A 19761-nucleotide genomic window follows, 5' to 3' on the forward strand; every position below is an offset into this window, starting at 1 on the left:
TCAAGCACTTGGCAGGCTTCAGCTCACTGTCCAAGAGCTACAAAATGAGCGGCAGCACAAGCAGCTTCTGTGTATTAGCCTGACCTCATCTGAGAGTTTCCCAGTCAGTGAAAGCAGTGCTGGGCGAGCATCAGCTGCTCCTTGGGCCCCTGTCTGGCTTGTTAGACAGCATGAAGAGCTGGAGCTTCTGGGAGATGAGGGGCATCAGACATCTACTGAGCATCACCTGTCACTCCTCTGTCCTTGCCTGGATGTTGCTTGCTGAAGCACTGCTTCAGGTCCTGCTGGGAGCCCCTGGCAGGGCAAATGGGAGCCGTGTGTCTTAGCACCTCAGAGATTTTTTTAAGGTCAGTCCCATGACCAGCTTCTCTGTGAAAGAGCAGTGCAGGCACTGTGCAGGGTAAGAGACTGCAAAGAGCAGATACTCATAAAGCATTGGGCCTGTAGTAACTAAGTGGTAGGAGACCCAGAAATACCGCGCCCTTGGCATTAGCTTGAACTCTCTTTGTTTAGAGCAAGTTCTGAACAGGGGAAGGTTACCTGATAGGCTCAATGGGCAGGTTATGGATTAGGGACACCTGAGATTTAAAAAAAACCCACCCTCTTCCTGCTGCAGGGTGATGTACTTCAAATACGCACGTATGACCTGTGCTACAGGAACACTGTTTCAGGCATGTTTCAGAAAAAGCATTACTGGGGTAGTTTTTATTATTATTCCTTGCCTGTAAGTCCAGGTGGCGCGTTTATAACCAGGCAAGAGTTAATGGGACAAAAGGAAGTTATACAAATATCACAAAATAGCCTTTCTTCAGATGAATACCATTACAATTTTAAGGGATAGGTGTTCTAAGTCCCTGAAGAAGCTGTTGTGTGTTCTGTGGGGAATCAGAGAGCATCTTTGCTCCAAGGGGAAGGGTACCAGGATGGTAAGGGCATAGAGCAAGCATTCCAAATTGAGTAGCAATGTTTGTTATGCCGGTGCTTCTCTTGTCACTCACAGGATTTGTAAAGGCTTCTGGCACAGGAGGCATAAAAACTTGGCCATGTGACCAAGAGCTAAACTGAGATGGCACAGCCAGAAGTGCTCGGGTATTACTGCTGGCTGACCAGCTTGTAGCCTAAAGGACCTTCTAAAAAATAATTTGTTTATGCTTCTTTTGTTTTTCATTATGTGAGACCAGTTTAATAATTTAGATAGCATAGATTGTATTTTAACTGTGATTAAGAGTAATACAGTTCCTTTGTTTCCACAGATATTGATGAATGTGCTACTGGGAGAGTTATCTGTCCAGAATTTAGGCACTGCGTCAATACTTTTGGAAGCTACATTTGCAGGTGTCATAAAGGCTTTGATTTAATGTACATCAGAGGCAAATACCAATGCCACGGTAATAATAACTTATTTCTTTTGTGCATGTAATAGAGCTGCATATTCTAAACTGAAATTAATTGTTTAAAAAGTAACATTAACTTATTATGGCTGAAATGTTGAGGAAGGCTATTTTAGGTTGCATTGCATCTGTATTTTAGGGAAGGGTGGATTATAGAAACAGACCATGAAAATAAAGAGTATATATTTGGCCCCCATTCTTGTAACTGGTTCTCCTGTGTAAGCTAGTAGGAGAGCAGAGCTGATGACCCCAGGAATTCCTTTCCAAAGCCTTTGTCCCCACAGGTTTCACTGTGCGCCGGCAGTGGCAGGTTTGGAGCAGCATGTGAGCCTGGGCTGTGTCTGAGCTGTAACGCAGGTGTGCTCCATAGCATGCACCAAGATCCAAGATAAGAAAATGTGGCTAGAGCACACTCCAGCTCCTTCCAACTCAAGTTGCCCAGCTTTCCTTCCCCTGAAGATGGGTGAGGAAAAGGCAGGGGTTAGGAAGTAATCTGTGTGTACATGGGACTGGAATGCAGCTGGTGTATGCCCTTCAACAAAGATGTTCCCAGGTCCCACTCTCTTAGTTTCCCAGAGGCTCAACTGGTTATGATCCATTCACTGAAAAAAGGATCATGTGGAGATAATGAGGCATTGCTTTATGTTTAAGTATGGGGTTTTTGTGGTGAAAAATCTCTATGCAGAGCACTGGAATTTGGAGATTTTTGCTTGCATCACTAACAGACATTTAAATGTCATGTAAGATGTTTCAAGCTGTTTCTACTTGATATAGAAACATCTATATGGATGTATAATAGAGGAAGCATTTTATGAAAAAACATTTTAATATCTGTGTGATTAAGAACATGCATATTCTACACTTGGTTTTTCTTTTATCATGTCACCTTTAAGAAGTGGTTATTAAAATTGTGATCTTCATGATCTCAACTGCAATCTACCCACATCTTTGAAGCTGATGCTAAGGTATAAGCTAAGCAATAGCAGAGTTGCACAATACTCCCTTTTACCCTAATTTTTGTATCGCCACATTGATTTGTGACTGTGTATCTTCCTTTTCCCACTGGCAATTCCATTTTATTCAATTTTTCAAAATTAATAGTATTTTCCTAATGACCATACTACTGTTTGTGGTTTTGCATGGATAAGCGGAAAGTCAAGTTTCTTTGGTGTAAATGATCTTTTCACTTAACTTTCTGTTGCAGATATAGATGAATGTTCCCTTGGCCACCATCAATGTGGTAGTTTTTCACGATGTTACAATACACCAGGATCTTACAAATGCAAGTGTAAAGAAGGGTACAGAGACAACGGAACAAACTGCATACGTATGTAATGCTCCTTTTGAAAAAGAATTCTGAATGTGTCCAGTGTTATAAAGTTTGAGGTACAGCCCTATCAGGCTCAGTTTCCCTTAACTATTTTTAATACTTAATAAGTGGGCAAGGAACGTAGTCAGAGTTTTCTGAGTCCTAGCATGCCTTGGTAAAAATACCTTTCCCTGAGACATTTTCATAATTGGGAAGAAATTTTCCCTATTCACAGCCTGATTCTAGAGATTGCTTCAGGATGAGAACAACTGAGTAACCAGGGAAGGTCTGGACAAACAGTGCATATTACTCATACCCTCTTATTATGTACACGGTGCAGCTGGTCCATTTCAGCAGCTCACCCTGTCGCTCCCTACTGCTCCCCAGACGTAAGCAGAGCCGAGAGGGAGGATTTCTCTGGAAGCATTCCCTGTTGGAGAATTCCCTCCCACACCTTTCTCTTGGGAGAAGCAGCCATCCCCCTTGGTACAGAGTAGGCCATTGGAGCTCCCCCACATTTGACATCCCTCAGGACTGGGCAGCTCTGACATCTGAACCTTGTTGAGGACCCTGTGTTCATACGTGGGTTCTGGTCTTTGGTGACTCACTGGTCTCTAAAGAGCAGTACCGTTGTGGGCTTGTTGCCTTTGGCTGTAGCTGTCGTGGTAATGTGATCTGGCGAAGGTGATCGTTCACAACCTGAGTGCTTGCAATCATGTGTGGACACTCACGTGTGTTACTGGCACATAGTCCTAAGGTGCATTTTGTATTTTAATACACCATAATGTAAAAAATGCAAGGTATGCAAGGAATAGGAATAAACAGGTGGCCAGAGAGAAAACCTTTTTAGCTGCTATCATCAAACAATTAGTTGTTTAACAGACAGTAGTTCTTCATGTTAACTGTGTGTTATACTTGAAACACTTGTACACAAAATATATGACTAGAGTTCTTATTGGGGCTTTTAAGATCTCCAGTGAGATAGAAAAGGCTTATTAATAAATAGAAAATTATAAATAACAAAACAGATGTTCCTGTGTTTCATGTCTGCAGAAACTCCCCTTGTAAAACCAAACTAAAGTTTGTTCTTTATGAAATATTGGAGGAGATGGTACTGCAGGCACTGTTACTGTGGTGTAGGTGGTGCTCAGTCCACCTTTTTGTGGAGGCAGAAAAAATGATGTTTACTTAGTTTGCTGGTGTTTAGTAAAGGTGAAGATCTAAGTGAAGACTATTGGCTTTGATTCAGTTGCTGTAAAATGATTAATGCCTATTGACAAGGAGAAAAGCTTAGAAGTGGAGAGATCTGAAAGATAACATTCTTAAGCCGAAGGTATGTGCCCGTCCATGACCAAAACGGTTGGGAGTCTTACTAAACTCACCTCTGCTCCCGAGTACAAACTGTCTAGTTTATAGGGTTGCTTAACACACTCTTCCTGTCCATGCCTTTTCGCTGACAGTGCTTTTTGGTTAAATTCTGCCAACTCTGAAAGAGAGTTGATGCTTGGGAGGAGGTGGGGATGGAAGTCTCTTGGCCTTCAGTCCTTCTGTATCATCTCTAAACTGTTGTAATGAGAAGTACTATATAAAGGGATGTGATAATTCAGTAGTGCTGATGATAAATTATGTTTCTAATTAGTGGAAACATTCAGAAGAAGAGAAATTATTTCAGCAAAGACTCTGTGTCATAATTAAATGTGTTGTTAAGTTTCTGGAGCAAGAGACTGATGTCCATTTTGGTCCTGTTTTGATTTCCTTTGTGGTTATTCCTAATGTTATGATTGAACCACTTGGTCCCTATGATATATTCAAGGGCAACAGCACGCTCCCTAAGGGAGGCAGTGCTATAACCAACAGGATTCCTGATGCTGGAGGCACAAGGCAACCCCTTAGACCACCATATGTACCTGCTATTGTTACAGAAAGGCCAGTGATCAGGCCAACAACTCAACCTACACCCGGGCCAACGACTCGTACTACACCCCGGCCAACAACTCGACTGACACTAAAGCCAACCACTAGGTATGTGCCAGTGACAACAAGGTCAGTAACGAAGCCAGTGATGAGGCCTCCACCTCCAACACCACCTCAGCCTATGACACTAAGACCTACACTACCACCACAAAGAACTCCTTTGACAACAACTGAAGAGCCTCCACATGTTCCCATTAAAACTACATCTTCCCAAGGAATTACAGATGACAACAGGATCCACCTAGATCCTCAGAAACCCCGAGGAGATGTGTTCAGTAAGTGATTCTATATATCCTTTCGTTTATCAGTAATTGTAGATGCAGTGAGGAGAATGCATGTGCTGAACTGTTTGGGTTTTTAGAACACTTTATCAATGAGAGCAAAGACATGAAACTGAAAATGGTCATGTGGTAAAGCTGCACAAATAATCGGAAATAATTGATTTTATTACCTAACAAAAATGTGGGGAGGAAGTTCTGAATCAAATCAACCAAAAATTTTTGCTTTTTTTCTTCCTGAAATTATTTGTGTGTACATCGTGCTGTCTAAGTGCTTAACCTAATGACACTTTCAGATGGAAGTTTTGGAGAAATGAAAGTCATTTTATTGAAAAGTATTGAAATGCAACATAACTCATAAATGGTCAACAGATTCACATTCAGGGAGTTGAGAGTCACTCAGTGTATTTCCATAGCTTTAAGAATTATAAGAAATAGGATTATGTCTGATTACCTAAAGACTGTTACATCACCTATATTGTATGTGTTCAAATAGTCTTGGATGTTTATGACTTAGCAATGGGAAAATTGCATAAAAATAACATAGAGGCTAATATTATGGATGGCATCTATGAAAATGGATACAGGAAAAGCCGAAGATAGTAAAGATTCTCAAAGCATGAACACATGCCACTTTAAGAGCTTCTCTGGAATCTACAGCACCATTTCTACGCCAGCTTTAGTACGTACCACAGAAGACATTACTAGCACATGCAGAGTTATGCATATCTGCCACAAAATACTCAACACTCAATTTCATCTTTAGTTCTGCTAATTTTAGAGATGGGGAGGGTGTGTTTGATCAGCCCATCTCCTTCAGCTTGTTGTACGATGAAGCTGCTGAAGCAATGTAGTAGGGGGAAAAGTTCGCTGTTTCAGAGCAGGCATACAAGCAACATGGTAGGTTTTTTTTCTGGTTGCTTTGGCACGTGTGTGCTAAGTTCCTGGGCTATCTGCTCTTAGGTCATTACACAGTGAAATATTTTGTTCCTTGTAAAAAAATGGTTTGTTTTCCCTGTTGACGTTTTATCTGTTGTGGACGGTTGAGAAATCTAAAATGGAGAGTAAAGCTGACTTAGAATTTGGGAAGGTAAATCCTCGTACTGCTCAGAGGACTGTGCTTTTGGCTTCTTCAAGGTTATTTTATAAACAGTCTATATTCAGTTAAAAATATTAAAAAAATTATGTACAATTCTAAAAAGCAATATAGTAAAGACTCCCAAACTTAACAGAATGGGAACCAATAGTTAAAAATAGAGATCTGTGGAAATTATTCTAGACTCTAGTGTTGCGCTTCCCAGGTGTCTCGTGTTGCAAGTGTTCTTTGGAATTCTAAAGCAGAGGGATAGTTTTCAGCTATTTTCATGAAGTCATAACAATCCTCTATATAATGCTTACTGTTTATGATTAGTCTTTCTGTATTGTCCCTAGAGGCTAGATTTTGAAGCTAATGCTTTAAGTGCATATGCTTCAGATATAGGGGTTTGGAGAGTAGGAAGGTAAAAGCAGTTTATTTTCTGACTGTAAGCTTACATTATGGTACATAGAGAAAACACAGGAAGAAAGATCTTTGCAAAGTGTTTATCAACTATCTAAGTCAGCCGCCACCCTTTGAGGTTTGTGATACACGTACATAGCTTCAAAGGCTTCAGTGCACAGCGCAGCAGGATTTCAACAGGTCAGGCAGTAGCAGCAGCTGTTACTGGCTTCAGTCGGTAATACAGGGCCAAATAGCTCCTCAGATCAAGTCAAGAGATATGTGTCTTTAATCCCATACTATTCTATCCCTTGCTAAAGTAATATTTAATATACATATGTTTGTGACATACCTGTGACTGAAGGCATATTCCACTTGTGCTCTAATGATAGGAATTCGCATGATGCTAGTAGTGTGTTCCTTAATGAAACTGGTGTCTTTTCTCCTCTCTCTTTCTCTCCTTTCCACTCTTCCCCTGCTCCCCCACCCACCGCCCACCCCTTTTTTCTTCTGGCCACTTTGAAAGTATCATCTAGGTAGTGGTCACTGGTGTCCCGTCCCACCTTCTCTCTGTCCAGAGGCATTCATGGAGTGCGTGCACAAAAGCATAAGTTCAGGATTTGAAACCTACAGTTGGGTGCAAAACAGTTCTGTTCCAGAAGAATGTGCTACCTTGTCAAGGAAAGCATTGATTGTAGAGTAAGGTGTCACTTCACCTATTGAAACCTGTTACTGTAGGAGTTTATGGGGAAGGAGAAGTTAAATTTCCTCATGTGGGACATCTAGAAAAGCCGTTAGAAAAGTTACAGCCACATGCATTACTGCAGTGGGATGGGCGTAACTCAGCCTGTCCTTGCCTGGTCTGAGTGCTGCCCTTCTAAGGACAGTACAGAGAGACTCCTGCATCCCCAAAAGTCATCACACGAGGGTTCACACACATGATTCAGCAACATGGAAGCATTGTTGGCAGGTGCTGAGTTCCTGGGCGTTAGTTAGGCTGGAGATCTGACTGTGCATGATCTGGGCCAGTGGCAAATGCGAGGTAAAGTGCATTGATTCAAATGCTTTTCACGTTAGCTTACCGATGGCGTTTGCTGGGTGGGTTAAGCTTCAGGTTCCTGCTCCCGGCACCTGGGACAGCAGTGCCTGACTCTGTTAGGGTGCAGATGCTCTGTGTGAGGCACTGCAAGCTCAGGATGGCAGTGCTTCCACCGAGCATAAGCCAGGGCCTCTCGAAAAGCATTCCTCATAGCCAGACACAATGTAAACAACCGTGATGTCAAAGACAATACAGAATTTGAAACAGAAATAACTAGTAACATTTAGCTAACCTCTGACATGCTGCTTATCTGCCATGTGGATGTGCCAGACCCTCCCTACCTCCAGAAATGATTATGGATTTTTCACTTGCCTATTTCCTCAGGGTAGGAGCTTTTTCAGATACTTCCTTCAGCTTCTTTAAAACTGTTGCTGTTTTAATTTCACCTGTGTCAGACATCTTTTCAGTGTTCCTGGCTTGTGGATATGAGCTGATTTTGTTTGGCTTATACTGACCCTCTTTAAGTTCATTTTCTCACAACATCTGCTTCTCCAGCTGAGGCGGCAAAGAAGCTAGTTCTAAAAAAAGAATATGCACTGTGGTCCCCATAAGCCTGCCTGGAAAGAGAAGAGAAAGTCTGGCTTGCCGCCTTTATTTGTTTCCCACGGAAGAATGCAGGCAACAATTCAGTTCTAACACTCATTGTCTTGGAAAACAGAGAAGGAAACTGATGCTAGATCCACTCAGATCATGAAGCAGGACTTAACTTCAGTTTTGTAAAGTCTTCAGAAGAGTTAAGTGCCGTCTTAGATGGCTGCTTCCTCCTGTGTTGCCATGGGCTGTTGTATCTTGAAGAGTCACAGGAGAGGTAGTGTTTTATATACAAGGATAGCCAAAACCCAGCAGAGAGAGCACTATAAGAGACAGCCAGCAAACACTGGCAGTTGTGATGTTCCAGTCCTTAGCACCTGCTGAAGAAGTCAAAATTGAAAGCTGAGTTTTAAAACTAGCTTATCTTGTGATGCATGCACTTTTTCTTTCCTTTCACGCCCCCCCCCCCCCCCCCCCCACCTTAGGCTCTGAAGCCTTAGCCAGATTTCCAGAAAGCAGCACAACAAGTAAACACTGCTTTGCTTATTAGCCTTCCTGAATAGGTGTTAGGCTATAAATCTTTTAGGCAATCCACAGCAAAGGGGCGGCTGCTGACAGATGTGCTAGTGCATTAGGACAAATCCTGCAAACATACTGGTGGTCTAGGATTGGTCCATATCAGGAGAGGAAACACACCTGAGCAAGTGTACTTGTTTTCTGTAAGCATCTCCCAGATTTTTGTTATTTAATATTTTCCTGAGCTTACCCTTGGTGACTTGTTGCTCGCTATTTTCTCCCTTCACAGTTATCTGACCTGCCGTCCCAAACGCTGAGTAAATCTGTCCTAAGTTTTCACTTCAGAGCACTCTTAAATGTGCTGCTCAGCTTGAAATCAGCTGAGGACCAGTGAAATTGGTCTGTTCAGTGGTGACAAGGAACACAAATGATAACAATGCTGATAATGTTATTTAAATGCCTTTGCAGTTTTTTTTAAAGGTATTAAGTTGTTGCTTTTCTTTAGATGCTTTACCCCTTTTCTAAAAATGCCTGCAGTGACCTAGGGGAGCTGCTTTTTCAGAGAACAAAAAAAATTAGTATCTTTTAAAAATTGAATTCCTGCACTTGGCCTTTGAACCACTTAGTCAGATGCAGACAGTGGAATCTGGCACCAGGGATAATCTTCTCCTGATATGGATATGGGGGGAATGGCAATGGGGGAGGAATGCAGCGATGGCTTAATATTTAACTATTTCAGGACTGATACAGACTACAGTGAAGTACAGAGGAATCTTTTCTGGTTACCCAGGTGGACCAAGTCTTTAACAAACAGAATGAACTTAATAAAACTCTGATTTTCTGCTGCCATCAGGATCTGAGTGATAAGCATTAAAAGCATAAACTGAAAGACAAAGCATAATACTAGATACCAGAAAGCAGGAACAAAACTCCTTATCTGTATTAAAAGATAGTTCAGCAGTTTTCCTTCTTAGCCCTTAGTAAGCTCAAAAGATTGGAATTGGGAGACTTTTCTCAGAATGGTTATTAAAAAATTTAAAGATTGTAGTAAAACTTGGTTCTTTCTTCTCCCCCTTTCAGTGACTGAAATTCCTTAGTGCAGTCAATGCAGTTATGTGTTCCTTGAAGCTGTTGAAAAAGGGGAAACGCTAAAAGCAAAGAATGTGGGTTTTGCTACTCCTTGGTATCATTAGAGTAGCATCATTTTACAATAGCATTTCGTTTGTCTTCAGTGTTCTGGCACCTATTAAAATGTGTTTGTCTTAATACTGAAGTATTTAAGACAGGCACGTTGTTCCTGTTTGTACTCTGGAGCTACATCATAAGATCTAGGAGTCTTAGAAATCACACCCTCCAACAGTGTTCCAGCTATTTTTATCCCCAGATTTGATATGCAAACTTCTGTAGACTACTTATTTCCGTGAAACTCAGTTGGCATTCTGCATCTCCGGCATAGCTGCTCATAGAAGAGCAGGCAGGTTACTTTTCAGAAAATCTTCTGGAAAGGTATATAATAAGATGTTTGATTTAGGTTAAAGTTAATGAGCCTTGTAACTGCCTGAGAAATGCAAGACTGGACTCGGAGTGGTCACATGCAAGCACCATCTCTTCCCTCTTATGCATGTGGTACTGTAGAGGGTGGGACAGTCCATGAAGGCCCTTCCTGAAATACATCACACTGTAGAATTTGAGCCTGTGGAGTTTTAGGCAGCGTATCCTGGACACTCCAGGTATCCAGATAAAAGGCTAAAGTGTCACCTCTCTGTTGCCCCTCCTTTTTAGCCCAGCATATATCAAAAACACAGCATATTCTTATTTACTAAGTCCAACTGGCCTCAGGGCTACCCTTCCTTTTAGCTATTTTCTACTAGTTCTGCGTGAGACCCCATAATTTCTGGGTGTTTTTTGGAAGTGGAATTCAACAACTTCCAATCGTAACTATTCAGTCAAAAAATCTGTCTCCTTTGTTGTTTTGTTTTTAACAAACGGGAAGCTTGGTCATGACGATCATGTGGAATGGCATTGCATAAGAGCGTAGTGTTTGTTGTAAGGCAGAACAGTGCATTATTAATAGTAATAAGAATTACTAACAACATGAAGCTGCACTCCGTTTTGTTTTGGTTTTGTAACACCAAAACAGTGATTATTCTGTAATTACAAATAAGCTGACATATGTACACTCCTTCTCTTATACTCCCAAGCTCAGCAGTTAGCAAGTACATGAAAAAAAGTCCTATGGTTTTCCCAAAGGATTAAAAAGCTGAAAAGAAAACAGTCTTATACAGTTACTAAATACTCCTCCCAACATCCATGCATCTGTGAAGAACTCAGCTCATGAACTTTGAGAATATGGCATTATTGATGTACTGGCTCACGCAGAGCTTATAAAATTCTCCAAGAAAAAGAAGCCAAGTTTATATTTAACAAGCTTTATCAAACCATTGAAGTTAAGTGAAAAGCACACTGATATGCTATATAAAGTACACAGAAACGGCTTGGAAAGCTTGCAGAAAATAATTGTGCCAAATACTTCCTCCCACCATCACCACTCAACATATTAGTAGTCACAGTGAAAAGAAGTGTACAGATGGATCATATTTGAAGTCCTGCATCTCTTGTGGTAACTCTTGTTTCGTATCGAGTGCACATTCTTTTAATTAGGTCTGAGCACTGAAGTGACTGGTTTAAAGTTCATAACAACAGTGTTCGGAGAGGACTTTAGAGAAAAGATCTGAAGAAATATTGGTTTTGTCAAGCTTTAATTATAGGCAAATATATCAACTTTAATTTGGAGAATGTTTGTATGTGCGCACAGATGTAACCCAGGTTTGTATAAAATAGTGCATTAGAAATGGCGTTTTAGGAAATAAACCAAAGTAGTTTGGAAAATAAATTCCTAATATTTCCTGCAGCATTTTCCATAAACAAGAGCCATGGGGGACTGGGAAGGGGATCTACAGGGCAAGTACATACCTTGAGACTGTGACCCCGAGCATCATACAAACCTTAGAGCACGGCAGCGGGTTTCCTCAATGTGCTCTGCCACAGTGTTCACTTAGAGCCCTGTAACTACCTCTCTGTGGTCTGAGCCTATGGTCCCTGTGAAAAACTTATGGCATGGGGGAAGAACAGGAAGATACAGGTGAGAGTGTTAAATTCAGTGTCAACCTAGCTAAGAAGATGATGCAGGCATCCTGTTGCAGGTGGGTGCCAGAGGCTGGTGGCACTCAGGTTTTGCAGGCTGGAGTCCCCCAGCAGCTCAGGGAGAGTGCAGCTTGCGTTTCCATCTGCTCCCGTGGGCTGGCCTCTTTCCATCCCTGTGCCATGCGGATGTGGCAGATGTAAAGACACTTCAGGAACAGGCTGCATGTCCATTCCAGATGCAGCTGTAGTACACATGGATGCTGCACTCAGCAGTTTTGAAGTGAGTCGCTGGCTTGTTCTTTACAGCATAGGAAACTGTCTTTTTTCCTTAGCACGCTCCGAGAAGAGGAAAGGCAAGGTGATATCCCTGGGGGTCCCGCACAGACGTGTCTCATGCATGGGGAGTGCTGCTTTCCGTGGGGAGCAGCAGCCTGCAGAGCGAAACTACTGTGAGGGCTTATCTGAGGTGAAATTGCAGCCAAAGCACTGTCCTGCCAGAAACGACAGTAACTCACTTACAGGATGCTGTTAGTTTAGCAGGCTTTGTAAGTAAATACTCCTGCAAAAATTGCTGTCCTGGGGGGCTGGCCACAGTAAGCCCAGGAAATTGAATTGCCAGTTTTTAACATCCCTGAGCAAACCCACTGCAGCTGAATTTAAACAGTGCCGATAGCTGCTGTGTGTACCACGGTGGCGGTGCCCTAGGCACACACAGACGGCTCGCACACACATCTGCTCTGTAAGCTATTGCTCGTGCTTGTCCATGACTGCAACGCAGTCAGAGCAGTGTAAGAACGTGCATGATGTTACACATCAGAGCAGCTTATACCGCCATCAGCATCCCTGTGCAGGTGTGACTGTAGCTGTAGGACGCGCTTGTTCAACTGACCCGCCTACCTATTCATAGAGCTCTTAGGAAACACAGCAGTGTACGGTTGGGAGGGATTAAGGGTGAACGATGGTTTTAGAGCATTCCTGTTTCGATTTTTTTACTGCCTGAGGTAAACAGATATGGGGTTTTTTTTCTTCATATAATTGAATATAGTATTTGTGTGTAAATGTACTGCAGGGTGATTATTGGCCTAGGTGGTGTGGACTGTGCACATTTGTAATGTTCCTTTCATGTTAAATCTAAAAATTCTAATCAGGTAAGCAAAAAAACCTGATTAAACAAAGCAGCAAAAATATTATTAGAAACAATCTGTCCTTAAAAATGAGCTGGCCTTTACTACGCAAGGCAACCTAAAGTCCTTGAAGCTGTTTGAGCATTAATAACCTAGACTGCAAATAGGTGTAACCCAAAATCTAGAAAGGATTGGAAAAAGACATAATGATTCAAAAACTGACTATATACTATTAAGGAGTTAATAATTTTCCTACAGACTTCAAGCTTTTAATTGATTTATTTTTATGATACAAAATTTCCATCCAAGATCTGTAGTCTGTAACATTACCTTTAAAACACATTAGCAGTTGGTTGACCTTTATCAGACTGCTTACTTTGTCCTAATTCCAAAAAGCGGGAAGCTACTTCCTTCTTATTTTTCGCTTTCCTCTGTCTTCTGGCTCTAGAGTTCTTGCAGCAGTGCTACTTATATGTTGTCCTAGTGCAAAAGAAGTTCCCTCTTACTTTTGATTTGATTTCCTGAAAACAACAGTCCTTTATTTCAGTTTAGAACTGTAAAGCATCTCCTTTTTTTCTTGTTCTCGTTTGCCTAAGAAGCCTATAGAGGCTTATTTTAGCACTGCAAATGGAAAACATGTCAAGTTTTTAACAGATAAGGCCCTTACAACTCCATCTGTAACATCTAAGGGCATGTCTGAAACACATTATGACTGTCATTAATTATGCACGGGACCTACCTCTAAAAGAGGAATTTCCAAGACAGCTCTACCCAGTGCAATCTGTTTGTCTCCAGTTGACAGCTGTCCATCAGGCATGACACTGCTGTGTTATTTCTGGAGACTTATATAGACCGGCACAGTGTCTTCAGAAGTAGAAGTCTTTGTAGTCACCTGACTTTGGCAGCCATCATTCCTGCAAAGGCCTCTTCCATTTCAGATCGTCCTGGCTGCTGGATGGCTAATAACCTCCGTTACATCACCAAGTGTTCTTCTGCTCGCAGCCAAGAACAGCAGCTGAAGGACAGACCGCGCTGGGAAGCAAAAATATTATTTTTTTTTAATAAAAATTTATAATTACAATTGAATTCCAGCTTCCAGTAGAACTGCTCCTTCTCAGCTCTCAGTACAATCCTTTTTTTGTACAGTCCAGTTGATTAGGGAGCTCTAATCCTTTGCAGACAGAGGTACCTTCAGCTGTGTTTCAAAGGTTAGGTGCATGCGGGGCCTCTTCCAAGTGCCATTGCCTCCTGTTGAGATTCTCCTATAAATAAGGTGATTGGATTTTAAAGTTTGAGCAAAGGCTTTAATGTGGCTTTATTTTATTGAGAAACCACTATCTTTAAAAGTGCATTTGAAGGGGAATAGTGTGCTTCAAGGTTAAACTTTTTTTTTTTTTTTGGTGGTGGGGTGGTGTTTTTTTTCCCCTGGTTAAAAAGGCGTTTTCATTTGACGAGCCTTCAGCAGATTGAGAATCATGAGTCACGTAGGCATAAAGTTTATGAATCTTCATGTCAAATATAATTAAATATATTGAATTCTCCAAGGAAGGCGCAATGCCCAGAGCTGCTCTGCTGGTTTTTATTGAAGATAAGGAAGTGGGTCACTAACTACTTTTATCTCACTCATTTCTGAAAAACTACTTTTCTCTCAGTTCCACGCCAGCCTGGAGTGAGCAATAATCTGTTTGAAATACTTGAAATCGAAAGAGGGATTACCGCTGATGAATTTGAAGCGAACGATGACCCAGGTAAAGATCATGTTCAGGGTTCAGGATTTGTTGAGTTTTCTTGGGTTTTGATGCATTTTTACAGGACTCCTACATCTTACGCCCCTTGTTTAAACTATGCTTTGTAAAAAGAAAAAAGCCCACCACCTAAGTGAACCTTTATAGTGTTTTTTTCTTAACAGATTTAGCACAACAATAGTGTGAATTGTTAACAATAACACTAGCATCCTTTTTATTGTTTTAGTATTTTTGTAGATTAATTTTTCTAGTGTCCCTTCTGCTGCATTCAGTTTTCATATTTACTTGCTACTGTCAGCCACAAGGGAAACTGCTGCAGTTCCCCAATGAAAACAATCCAAATCACTTTTTTATTTTTGACAGTCTGCTCTGTTCTGCCTAGGTGTGCTGGTCCACAGCTGTAATTTTGATAGTGGACTGTGTGGGTGGATGAAGGACAAAGATGATGACTTGCACTGGGAACCAGTGAGAGATGAATCAGGTAAGACACCTGTGTACGATCACATCCTGTAGCTGGAGAGCCACCCAGGCTTGAGTTGCATGACAATTCTTGCATTGTGATGAATTTACACACCTTCTGCTCCCTTTAGTTCTGGCATATATTTTACACCCACACCTCTTCCGTGTATAAAAATCAAACCTGAGGATTGCCAACATGAAAGAGCAATTGAGAATTTGCATTTTTATCATAGCTGGTATCTTTACAATAGGAATGTCTCTGAAGGAGTAGTAAATGTATTCACTAAAAGATTATCTGTCTTAATCAGAACAAAAATGTGGACGAGAGAACAACTTTTATTTATGCTGAAACAAAGCTTATTTTTCAAACTACCACACAAACATAATTATTTCCATATTACTAGCAAAATTACAGAAAATGCTGGAAGTAGTCTTTGTTCTGCTGCCAAATACAATGTTCTAGTTTAACATCTCAGTTTGATTTTATTGAATTCTACTCCAAGTTATGGCAACCTGTACCTAGGAAAACTGTTAAGTAACTGGAAAAAGCGACCTTGCAAGGAATATTACAGGGGTGCCATCTGCACGATAGGAGACTGGTGTCGGCACTGGTGGTCACCCAAGGCAGTGACCCCTCCTGCCCGCACACCCCTGCCGCTTTAGGCCCAGCAGAACGGCAGCTCTGCGCTGCTGGAGTCAGCTGCAGTCTGTCCCCTGTTGACTTTGCCACATGGCAGCGGGAGGCTGGCTGGCCTGGCCTGCGCACCCTTCCCACAGCGCCGGGGATTAGACACACATCTCTGGCTCCCTGTAATGACGGGATTACCTCCTACCCAGAAGAGCAGCCTTTGTGGTGCACAACGCTTACGTTATGCGAGGGGAGGGCAGGCTTCGAAGGAAACAGGCTCTCAGTAAATGTTAGAGGTTAAGTTGAGGGAGGGTGAGGGCACTGAGAGTCCTTATGCACCACCTCATCATAGATGTCTGTCCTTACCTTGCCATTGATGAGACAGTCGTTGGTCACCGCAGCAGGTGACCTGGCACCTTTTCCAGGCTGTTCAGCTGGCTAAGCAGAAGCGCTGTCTTCGCTTGCTGGTCGGGCCGCCTCCCCCCCTGCTTGCAGACTGGCATTTCACACACAATTCAAATGCCTTTTTGAAACAATGGATTTAAACCCGCATTGTTTCTGAGAAAGTCAGTCACTTAAAGCATGTTCACTATCACTACTCAAAAAACTGTTCTTAATACATACTAAAGGTTGAGAACTATGATTTTTTTAACTGGCTTTTTTTTTTATTTTTAGACCTTTTTTCCCCGCCCCTCCTGTGTTGCTTCCCAGTCAGGGACAATCTCAGCTTTTTGTTTCCTCTGTGTGTTCTGCTCCTGTTGACATAACCTGTTAAAACTAGTCCCTTGAAGTCAACCACCCACCCCCGCCTGTCTGGAATACCTTGTTGCAAGGATTTATTTTCACAGCTTGTTCCTGAGTGTTTGCTTTCACCTTTCAAAGTTTGCTATTATTGGTTTATCAGAATCTGCATTTTGACAGGTGTCATGCTGAAGCGGTATAAGCTTATCTTGCATGCAGAAAATGCTCATTTGAGGGGACCTTTTCCTGCAGGGGCTTGCCTACAGCTACACTGGCTTTGTGCTTACCTAAATCTGTTTCCTATTGATTGGATTCAGTCACTGTAACTACCTGAAACAGATGCAGTTAATGAGTCAGATCATACTTTGTTGTAGGTACAACTATATCACTGTAAAACAGGTGCAGTTATTTAAACTCTGTTATGCTTATTTTAGCTGTTAGTGACCTTGATGCACACCCAACGCATTAAAGAAAACAAAATCCCCAGAAAACACTTAACAGATCCTTGGACAAATAGATCTTACTTCAAACCCAAATGCAGATCGTGGGCTCCAGACAGCAGCATAATACTTTGCTTTGTTAAATCTCATTGAGACCGAAGAACTTAAAAGTCTATGTAGAAATAGTGAATTTGTACATAGAGTAGAAGAGAGAACAGAGACAAGATTGGCTTTCCTTATAAGTGTGTGACAAGCCCCGGTACATTGTCATTAAATCTCACAGCTTTTGAGGGAAATCACTGTGGCTTCCAAAAAGAAGCTTTCAAAAAAATAAAGCTCCTTGTCACTGTGCTACTGCTCAACTATTTAAATGAAAAATATTTTTCTATCCTGTAATAATGTAAAGACTGTGTATGTCAACAATATTACAAACCCCCAGTATTTCTACATCATCGGTTTTAACTAAGGAGCCTAAATGGCACCTTTACCTTAAGTTCATGAAACTTGGATTTTTTGATTAAAAAAAGATTTTAAAAATCTGATCTCATTGAAAAAAAAAAAAAGTTACAAAAAATACAGGTGTGGGTTTTCTCCAAGATGTGAAGTCACATTTATTGTAGTTTTGACTGCCCATATGAAAGGGTGCATGGGACTTATGTAAGTATATGCCTTCCCCCCCCACCCCCCCAAGGTTTAACGGATGTTTCCGTACCTGACATCCTCTACTATTCATGTTTAGGTGTTTTTGTGAAGGCATCTTTACTTCAAACATGATCAGAGATAACAATAGGGTTTGAATTAAGTTTGTATGCTCATTGACAGCTTACTACCGTTAGAGAAGACTTCAGGGAGTGTATCAAGTTAACAGCCATTTGGAAATGCTTACTGTTTCTATCTTTCTGTATCTAATCCAGATTAAGATTTTAGATTAGATTATGGTTAAATAAAAATGCTATCCATATTTGCAAATGGATACGCTTTGAGACTTCACCTGTTAACACAGTTCCCAAACAAAAGGGAAGTGACAGAACTGGAGTTCAGTTTACATCATAACATTTATGCTATCATCCGACAGCAGCCTAAAAGGTGTATAAACGTACACAGTAGCTTTAATGTCACTGAGAGTTTAAAATCATGCAGTCACCAGGGGGTTGTTAGAAATGAAAGAATACATGAAATTTTCATTTTCAAGAGGTCTTATTTGCTTTGTAAAACAAATCAGATGGGCAAGACCTAACCTGGTACTAATGTAAACAGAAGAGCAGCACTGTGAATCTTGCCCTGCAGGAGGCAGATGCATCAGTTCTGGTTCATGTTCCAGCAACCATACACCTTTTTTAAGATTCCTGGACCTTGTGGAGCCCTTTTTTATTTTTTGATATTTTTTTTTTTTTTGACAACTTGTGCTGCAGCACAGTAGAACTTGAAAAACCCCACAAAACATAACTGCTTTTCCTTTTGCAGGGGGACAGTACCTTACCATCACCGACCCCAACGGCAAAGAAGGAAGAGTAGCGCATCTTATCCTGCCATTGGGTCACATGGCTCAGGCTGGTGACTTGTGCCTGTCATTTAGGCATAAGGTGTCCGGACTGCATTCTGGAGCCCTCCGAGTCTTTGTAAGGAAAAATGGTGCCCACGGACCAGCTGTTTGGGGAAGAAATGGTGGCCATGGCTGGAGACAGACACATATAACTTTACAAGGACTAGGCATCAAGAGCGTAAGTACTGATGTATGTGCTGCCTTGTGGTGTTTTGCATGAGAAGCTGAAGACACTTAGAGGATGTGGCGTGGACTGTTTGTCTTCTGGGTCCAATTTCAGCCTGTCTTTTACTGCTTTGATCCCTGCCAATGGAAACACATTAAGGATAACAAAGTGTCGTGGTTTATCGCCAGCCAGTAACTTAAGTACCACGCAGCCACTCGCTCACCCCCCACCCCCTCCCCAGAGAGGCGGGGAGGAGAATTGAGAAGGAATGTGAAACTCAAGGGCGGAGATAAGAACAATTTAATAATTGAAATACAATAGGAAAATAATAATAATAACAACAATTATAATGAAAAGGAGGGAGAAGGGAAGAAGAATAAAATCCAAAGGGAAGGGAGGGAAAAAACCCCAAGTGACGCACAGTGCAACTGCTTTGCAAAAACCACCCGCTGACCAATGCCCAGCAAGGCCCTGAGCAGCGATCGAGAGGCCCTGCCCGAGTGCCCCCAGCTTATATACTGAGCATGATATTCTGTGGTATGGAGTATCCCTTTGGCTAGCTCGGGTCAGGTGTCCCCTCCCAGTTTCTTGTGCCCCTCCAGCCCTCTCCCTGGCAGGGCCTGAGAAGCTGAAAACTACTTGACTTAGTATAAACATCACCCAGCAACAACTAAAAACCATCTGTTGTTATCAACACTACTCTCACACCAAATCCCAGACACAGCACTGCACCAGCTACTAAGAAGAAAATTAACCCTATCCCAGCTGAAACCAGGACAGAGAGTCATTGTACATTTTTTCAGATCAGTTTTATGCAAAAAAAAATAAAATCCCACCTACAGCAATAGACGGATAGGAAATGACAAAATAGCCTGCACTGAGCTACCTTGTACAGGCTGTTTTAAGGGAATTGTCACGTAAGAGAGAGCAGTTTAATGGACAATCAACATACTGGACATGGATTTCCAAAAAGCCTGTATCAAGATTCCACCTAAACAATGCTTATTAAATAATACATACAGTGCCAGGAAATAGGAAGGAGTCATCCCCTGTGGATTAGTAACTGGCTACACCAGGGCAAAGATATTGAAAATAAGTCATTTTTGATAATGCAGGGAGGTTACATGCACAATCTCACATGGCTTTATGCTCTTCAGCATACCTGCAGCTGATCTGGCCGAGCAGATAAATGATGA

The 19761-nt window shown here is 41.7% G+C and overlaps 1 protein-coding gene across 2 annotated transcripts in view; it reads left to right on the top strand.

The window, feature by feature from the left end:
* Positions 1–19761, top strand: part of NPNT (nephronectin) — a 55205-nt gene that overhangs the window by 31468 nt on the left and 3976 nt on the right. For both annotated transcript variants that reach the window (XM_037380651.1, XM_037380658.1), the window contains 6 exons: positions 1254–1388; positions 2596–2718; positions 4623–4949; positions 14496–14591; positions 14971–15069; positions 18321–18577. In XM_037380651.1, the coding sequence (XP_037236548.1) occupies positions 1254–1388; positions 2596–2718; positions 4623–4949; positions 14496–14591; positions 14971–15069; positions 18321–18577 (1037 nt within the window). The remainder of the gene's footprint in view (positions 1–1253; positions 1389–2595; positions 2719–4622; positions 4950–14495; positions 14592–14970; positions 15070–18320; positions 18578–19761) is intronic.

Source organism: Falco rusticolus, chromosome 1 (genome assembly GCF_015220075.1).
Source record: "Falco rusticolus isolate bFalRus1 chromosome 1, bFalRus1.pri, whole genome shotgun sequence".
NCBI classification, from domain to species: Eukaryota; Metazoa; Chordata; class Aves; order Falconiformes; family Falconidae; genus Falco; species Falco rusticolus.